General features: G+C 40.2%; 1 protein-coding gene across 1 annotated transcript in view; it reads right to left on the minus strand.

Annotated features, from left to right (window-relative positions):
- The window catches only part of LOC132008266 (formin-binding protein 4), a 41,039-nt gene that overhangs the window by 22,986 nt on the left and 9,649 nt on the right, over positions 1–8,404 (minus strand). The window contains exons 7-9 of the mRNA XM_059386806.1: positions 6,181–6,522; positions 4,837–5,047; positions 819–940 (exon numbers count right to left, since the gene is read on the minus strand). Coding sequence (XP_059242789.1) covers positions 819–940; positions 4,837–5,047; positions 6,181–6,522 — 675 coding nt within the window. The remainder of the gene's footprint in view (positions 1–818; positions 941–4,836; positions 5,048–6,180; positions 6,523–8,404) is intronic.

Consider the following 8,404-nt stretch of genomic DNA (forward strand, 5'->3'; position numbering starts at 1 on the left):
TCAGCAGGTATAAGTAGATGTTAAATGATACAACTCCCAACAGTGTCCAAAATATCATTTATGCATTACTAACTCTTTTACTACCTACACACTGAACAAAATTAATTCTCCCAGTCCCTTTCACATGGTCGTACACTAGTCAGTGACTGGATAAACTCTTTCAGGTCTAAAGAATGTGCTAGATAGCTTTTCGAATATATCAACCTTTAAGAGCCTCATACTTACGTGGTCCCAATTCTCATGATATGAGGCTTCAAATAAAACTGGAACCAAATCTGCCTTTGTGTAAGGCCAAGTAGTTCACACAGGAATTAAATTTGTGACTTTTAGGCTCTTCAGTTCTTCCCAACGAGAAAAGCCTATATTTATTTGATAAGCTGTTATTGCTTTCAAATGAAGACTTAACTTTTAAGAAAGCAATTAAAGCATTTAGAATTATAGATAATTTCTCTGCAACAAATCTGTCTTATAATTCAGTATTTCACTCTGAAATATGACATTTCCGCCACCATAAATGATTTACATATGGAGGTAAAGATCACTGTACTTGCTAATAAAGGTTGTACTTTAATGGTTGCCCAATTTAAAAATATTTAAGGGGCACCTGGGTGGCTCAGTTGGTTGAGCAACTGCCTTCAGCTCAGGTCATGATCCTGGAGTTCCAGGATCAAGTCCTGCGTCTGGCTCCCTGCTAGGCAGAGAGTCTGCTTCTCCCTTTGACCCTCTCCCTTCTCATGTTTTCTCTCTCTCTCTCAAATAAATAAAATCTTTAAAAAAAAAAAAATTGTAGGTCAGACCATATTAAGTAATATACATACTTTCAAATCCTGTTCTTCTTCTTTAGGCGCTGTTTGTGCTTTTATCTTTTCTGGAGATTCTTCCACTTCCATCTCTTTGTCTGAATTCTCATCTGTTTTTTCTGAAGTGTCAGCACCAGTTACTACAAAAGAAACCATGTGAAATTGAAGGACAGATACTAACATAGTATCCCATATATATTTTCTTATCCCTGTAGCAGAGGTATATGTAAAAAGTTACTTTTTCCTTTGCCTGTTTTCTTTCTTTAAAGAAACCCTAATGATTTATCTACCTACTGTCTTTATAAAACCAAAAAACTTTATCCTTTATCATCACCTTTTTTTTTTAAGATTTTTATTAATTTATTTGATAGAGAAAGATCACAAGTAGGCAGTGAGGCAAGGCAGGCGGGGGTGGGGGGAGAGGGGAGAGCAGGCTCCTTGCTGAGCAGAGAGCCCGATGTGGGGCTCAATCCCAGGGTTAAGCCCAGAGGCTTAACCCACGCAGCCACCCCTACAATCACCTTTCTTAAAGTCTATAAATAACACTTAATTTGTTTACATTAGCCTGTAGTCTCTGCTTCTCCTTTCTCCTTTCTCTGTTTACTTTTTCTAATCTTCTATTCCAGAATGCTTTAATTACTTTTTAAGGCTACATACCAAACCTAGGATATATAAAGATTCTTTATGAATTGGGTTTTGAAAAAAAGGCTTTCAAAATCAGAATAGATTAATTTAATTTAATTAATTTTAAACTACCTAATAATCTTACTTCTGAACTGGTTAAGACCTGCGGACAACCTTTATTGGACCCACCTACTCTTCTGGTTAGTGATGTCTGTTAGTGGGAATCTTCAATAGAGAAGAGGCTTACCATCAACTTAAATGGAGTAACAGATATGAACTCTGGACGTTTGCTTACCACTTACCAAACTAATCCACATATACAATGTAAATCAGTCTGTCGTGAGTCTGTCAGTCATTTTTAAAGGAAAATAACCAAATTAAAGGTTTTTCTTGACTCTGATTAATCCTTGATCTGAAGAAGTAATGTGATTTTTAATATCACCTTCAACAGCTTTTATCAGCCTACAAGTTTATCCTAAGTACATAACCTCATCATATAATGACCTTGTTCTTTATCACTAATATTCCTGCATTTTCAAACTGAAACCAGCTTCTCCCACTTATTAGTATATAATTCATTAGACACCTTACATTTGGTGGTAGGTAGAAGAATTTAACAATTGATACCACCACAAGAACTCTAAGACTACAATATATACGTATTTCTAAGATTTTATTTGAGAGAGAAAGAGAGCACTGAGCAGGTGAAGGGGCAGAGAGACAGGGAAAAGCAGACTCCACACTGATTAGGACGCCCAATGAGGGGCTCCATCCCAGGACCCCAAGATCACCTGATCCGAAGTCAGATGCCCAACCAATAACCACCCAGACACCCCTAACACTAGAATGTATTAGAAGGCAATTAGGATCTATCAAATTAAAATGTACATACCCCTTAACCTAGCAATGTATCTCTAAGAATCTCCTAGTACCAGTCTAACAATGTATCTCTAGGAATCTACACCATATGACACTAAATCTACATAAAGATATATATACACCAAAATGTTTATTACAGCACTGCTTTTATTGTTAAGTATTATAATAAACATAAAGAATGAAGTAAGCACTCAAGTGACTACAACCCAGCATTACGGCAGACTATCACTGGTACTTCTGAAGTTCACAGTACCTCTGCTATCATGTCCACACCAGACATAATCTCTACTGCAATGGTTAAGTACCTTCCTTTAGTTTCATCATGGATAGGTCTTTAAGCACAGTATTTTTGCCTATTTTCCAACTTACATAAACACAATGTTAACATTACATATTCTCCTGTAGCTTTTTTTTTTCCTGTAGCTTTTTAAATTCAACATTACTGTTTCTTAGAATCATGCTGTTCCATATTAACTGTAGATTATTCATATTTCACAGCTGTTTAGTATTCAATTGCAAGAATATATTGGAATGGGTACCTGGGTGGCTCAACTGGTTGGGCACCTTCCTTTGGTGCAGGTCATGACTCCAGGTTCTTAGGATCAAGCCCTACATCGGGCTCCCTATCCCTCTGCCCACCCATTCTCTGTTCGTGCTTTCTCAAATAAATAAATTATTTTTATTATGTTATGTTAGTCACTGTATAGTACATCATTAGTTTTTAATGTAGCGTTCCATGATTCATTGTTTGAATATTAACACAAAAGAATTTATCCATTCCATCTTGGGACATCTGAATGGCTTTAGCTATTACTGGACAATACAAATGCAACATTATTTTAAGGAGTTAAACATAAACACAATGAAAATGTCCATTTCTGGAGGAGAGTAAAGGACAGAGAATAGACTTCAGGGGTAGGGAATGAGCATTAGGGAAAAGACGAAGGGGGTCTTTTAGATTCTTACTTCCTATTCTTCTATATTGCTGATTGAAAAGGGAAAATTCAAACAAGGTTGTTTGCATTTACTTATTACTGTGTTTTTTATTCGTAGTTTTTTAACCATAGGTATAAAGGATCTTCTGTTAGGTACACATAACTAAGGTTTGGTACACAAATCTTATTGCTAATTTTCCACTACAGAATTAAGGCCAAATGGAGATTAAGATATTAAAGGTTTTACTTTTATTTTTTTTAATATTTCATTTATTTATTTGTGAGAGAGACAAAGTACAACCCGGAGAGAGGGAGAGGGAGAAGTAGGCCCCCCACTGAGCTAGGAGCCCCATTTGGGGCTTGATTCCAGCACCCTGGGATCATGATCCCAGCAGAAGGCAGATGTTTAACCAACTGAGCCAGCCAGGCACCGCAAAATATTAGCTCTGATAACAGACAGAAGCCACAGCAGGGTGTCTTCTACATTACCGTGCACAGAGATAAGCTATGTCCTCATGAAAGGACCAATCCATCTAAAAACTAACCAGAGGCTAGGCAACTTGTATACAGAGAGAGAACACAGACGACACTGCACTTGCCACAGGTGGTCCCTGCCAGCCTTACTTACCAACTGTAAATAGTGAGCTAAGGAGAGCCCATGGGCTTAATACAGATCAAAACTACTATAGCAGGGGCACCTGGGTGGCTCAGTGGGTTAAAGCCTCTGCCATCGGCTCGGATCATGATTTCAGGGTCCTGGAATCGAGCCCTGCATCGGGCTCTCTGCTCAGCAGGGAGCCTGCTTCCACTTCTCTCTCTCTGCCTGCCTCTCTGCCTACTTGTCATCTGTCAAATAAATAAATAAATAAATCTTTTTTAAAAAAAAACTACTATAGCAGAATTTCTTTAAAAAGGGTAGTCCGGGGCACCAGGGTGGCTCAGTGGGTTAAGCCTCTGCCTTTGGCTCAGGTCATGATCTCAGGGTCCTAGGATCAAGTCCCACATTGGGCTCTCTGCTCAGAAGGGAGTCTGCTTCCTCCTCACCCTACTTGTGATTTCTCCACCAAATAAATAAATAAAATCTTTTTTTTTTTTTTTTTTTAAAGAAGGGTGGAATCAGCCCTGCTTTTCTTTTGAGGGAGAGGTAGTCCCCCACAATCAGTAGTGAATCTACAACCCAATGGATGGCAACTCTTAACTCTTACTCCTCCACTAGAGGTGGATAGAAAAAGATGTGAAAGGAAAGCTTCCTTTCCAGCACTTCCACGAAAGGATTAAGTGTTACCTCCTTTTTGCTTAAGAGAGAACCAAAAAAGGGAAAGGATTTTCCCACTGTACCTTTTTTTTTTTTTTTTAAAGATTTTATTTATTTGAGAGAAAGAGAGACAGCGAGAGAGGGAACACAAGCAGCGGAGTGGGAGAGGGAGAAGCAGGCTTCCCCCCTGAGCAGGAACCCGGATCTGGAGCTCTATTCCAGGACTCTGGGATCATGACCCAAGCCAAAGGCTGACACTTAACTGAGCCACCCAGGCACCCTCCCTCTACACCTTTCAACTCTGTATCTTTCAACTCAATGTTTAAAGTAAAACATGAATTACCAGTTTCTCCATTTTCTGGAGTCTCTCGCCCAGTTTTGCTAGAACTCCGACTGGTAGATTCTGGACTTGTAGCTCGAACAAACATCTTCCATTTCCCCCTTTTAGACATAAGTCTACGCATTCCATCCTGAGATGCTGGCTGGCTGATGTCAGAACACGGACTAGACCCTGACACACTACCATCTCCTTCCTCCAAGGCTCGTAGCTCTGCCTAAGAGGAACAGGACAACAAAGTTAAGAGTGTCATTAGCTGTTTACCAACATTTAAGCATTTGTGAATATCAAGAATGATAACCACATATTATGAGAATTAAAATGCTTTGAAAACAGGAAGTGTTTCTTAATACATTTTCCATCAGAACCAAGCATTATCCTCGTATTTTTTATTAGTATCCACTAAATGCTTATTCATGATTGTAGTTAAAAAACATCCATTTGAATGGGATAGGTCCCAGAGATCCACTAAGAGACAAATTCTCCAATATATGAACATAACAGATACAGTCTAACTTAGCTTGTCCCTCTCCATAGCTTCAAATTTTTCAAAATGGGGAAAGCTTCAAGAAGATATTCCTGGGCGCCTGGGTGGCTCAGTGGGTTGGGCCGCTGCCTTCGGCTCGGGTCATGATCTCAGGGTCCTGGGATCGAGTCCCGCATCGGGCTCTCTGCTCAGCGGGGAGACTGCTTCCTCCTCTCCCTGCCTGCCTCTCTGCCTACTTGTGATCTCTCTCTGTCAAATAAATAAATAAAATCTTTAAAAAAAAAAAAAAAAAAAAAAAAGAAGATATTCCTGTTACAACACCCATTAAGATTTTACTTCATACTCAAAGTAGTACATGAAACTGTTCCAAGAAAAATCAGGGCAGAAAATAGGCAAAAACCAATTTCTCAATCAGGAAAATTTCCTGTGGACCATCTTTCTTGAAAGGAAAGCACATGAAATTATTGGTTCCTCTTAATCTTATAAAGCCCATTTAACTATGTGAACAATTCCATGGGTGATCACTGGAAGTCAACCTGTGCTTTAATCATGGGGTTAAAACCAAGTTACCACCAAGAATTTACAATGCTAATTTGTTAGGAAGCAAAATAAAAGATATTATTCACTATATCCAGCTATCTTTAAATCAGAGAGTATCAGTTTTTATTAGCTATCAAGTATCAAAAGCACCATCAGGAACCAAAAGAACTAAAACTCCACAGTTCAAATTTTAATTGCACAAGCTTAAACATCGCTAGATGTAAAGGTAACAAAATCCCAGTAATGGCAGTAAACTGAGCACAATGATCCCAGAATCCAACAGAAGAGAGAAAAAGCATCTAACAAAAGCTTCAAAACCTTACTTTTTTTCTTTCCAAAACAAGCTCCAGCTCAAGGGTATCTTGTTCCTCTTCTTCCTCACTTTCTCCAGACTGAACAACACTGCAAAGATCCTCCTGAGAAGGGTCTTCCATGTTGTCCAATGTAATCTCCTGTGGTTTTACTATCGTTGCTGCTTCTTCTGCTGTGGTACTGGTTTCTTTCACTTCTGTGACAGGTTCCGCTTCTTTACAAATTACTTTTCTTCTCCATCTCTCTTCTTCCTCTTTTATTCCCTCAGGCAACAAAGGAGCAAGCAGTGATGCTGCCACCCCTTTCTTCTCCTCCTCACTATTTGAGAGAGCTTGAATTCCTTCATTTACTTCCTATAAAGAGTAAAATAATCTCATTTATCTTAGGAAAAAAAATAAAGAAAAAACAACCCTCACCTGAATATATATTCAATTTGTTCATGCCAAAATTGACTATTTTTCAATCACTGGGTATTATTCTCTTTTAAGATTTATTTGAGAGAGCGGAAAGAGAGGGAGGGAGAGAACGCTTGTGCAGGGGGAAGGGCAGATGGAGTAGGAGAAGCAGACTTCCCGCTGAACAGAGTTTGATGTGGGATTCGATCCCAGAACTCTGGTATCGTGACCTGAGCCAAAGGCAGAGGCTTAACCAACTGAGCTACCCAGGTACTCCCAATCACTGGATTTTTTTTTTCCCCCAAAGATTTTATTTATTTGAGAGAGAGAGATAGAAAGAGCATGCATGCACACAAGCAGGGGAGTGGCAGGCAAAGGGAGAGGGAGAAGCAGGCTCCCCGAAGAGCAAGGAGCCTGATGTGGGGCCCGTTCCCAGGACCCTGGGATCATGACCTGAGCTGAAGGCAGAAGCTCAACTGACAGAGCCACTCAGGCGCACATACTACTGGATATTCTTAAAAGCCACTGGCTACCAACGGATCACTAATAGGTTTGTACCATTTTCCTCACATGAATATAATACAAATATTGTTACTTTAAGAAAGCAGCATTTGAACTAGAGCCTAGTTCTGGGTGGGATTCATCCATGTCCTTATTCTTCAAGTCTAAAGCCAGGTTACCAGAAGCAGAATTTTAAAATGAAATAAGATCTGAGGTTTTGTGTTTTGTTTTGTTTTGTTTTTTTTTAAGATTTTATTTATTTGACAGAGACACAGTGAGAAAGGGAACACAAGCAGGGGGAGTGACAGAGGGAGAAGAGCAGGGATCCCAACGTGAGGCTCGATCCCAGGACTCTGGGATCATGCCCTGAGCTGAAGGCAGACGCCTAACAACTGAGCCACCCAGGCGCCCCATTTTTTTTTTTTTTTTTTTTTAAAGATCTGAGTTTTGTCAGTTGCAAATCATTGACTCTCAGTCTACCTATTGGGCCCTTTGTCTGCAGTTCTCCTTAGTCAGAGGGCCAAGCCAAGACCACCTGCTGTTCCTGCCAGAGCCCCATCCTCTGTCAGTTTCCAGAGGGGCAGTAAAGGAGAGTCAAATGACAACTGAAAACAACTAGTCTTTCAGTTCCTTCTCCTGAACCCAGCATCCATCTGCCTTCTGTACTCTATCTGGGCCCTGCCAAGGCTGGGTTTTTCCTCCAATCAGGAGTAAAAAGAATCCAGGTCTTTCCAGAAGTAGGCCACATTGCCTTGAACTTCCTCAAGTGTACAAATTAATGGTCACCCTTGCTCCACACATCCTTGAGACAGACCTGTAATTTAGATCAGTAACCTCCAAAACAGAAAGGATTCCCTTTTTAGAAACCAGTTTGTGTCAAAAAAGGAACTGATCACAGGACATCAAATAAGAGAAAGACAGGTTGGTACAGGATGAGGAAATTGGGAGCTAGGAAGCTACCTTTCCGGAATCTTAGTTTCGGTCTTCATCCTCTGTTCACCTTTTTCAGACTTTCTATATACTTCTGCCTGTCTCTACCACTCACCAGCCCTCCTTCAACTGCCCACCTTTCTATCACCCTTTGCTCTGCCTCCAAAACTGAAAACAATTCAGATGGCAAAAAAGTAAGTCTGCTTTAAAAAAGAAAAAGTTTTGGGCGCCTGGGTGGCTCAGTGGGTTGAGCCGCTGCCTTCGGCTCAGGTCATGATCTCAGAGTGCTGGGATCGAGTCCCGCATCGGGCTCTCTGCTCAGCAGGGAGCCTGCTTCCCTCTCTCTCTCTCCGCCTCCCTCTCTGTCTACTTGTGATTTCTCTCTGTCAAATAAATAAATAAAATCTTT

The sequence above is a fragment of the Mustela nigripes genome, unplaced genomic scaffold (genome assembly GCF_022355385.1).
Source record: "Mustela nigripes isolate SB6536 unplaced genomic scaffold, MUSNIG.SB6536 HiC_scaffold_76, whole genome shotgun sequence".
Taxonomy (NCBI): Eukaryota; Metazoa; Chordata; class Mammalia; order Carnivora; family Mustelidae; genus Mustela; species Mustela nigripes.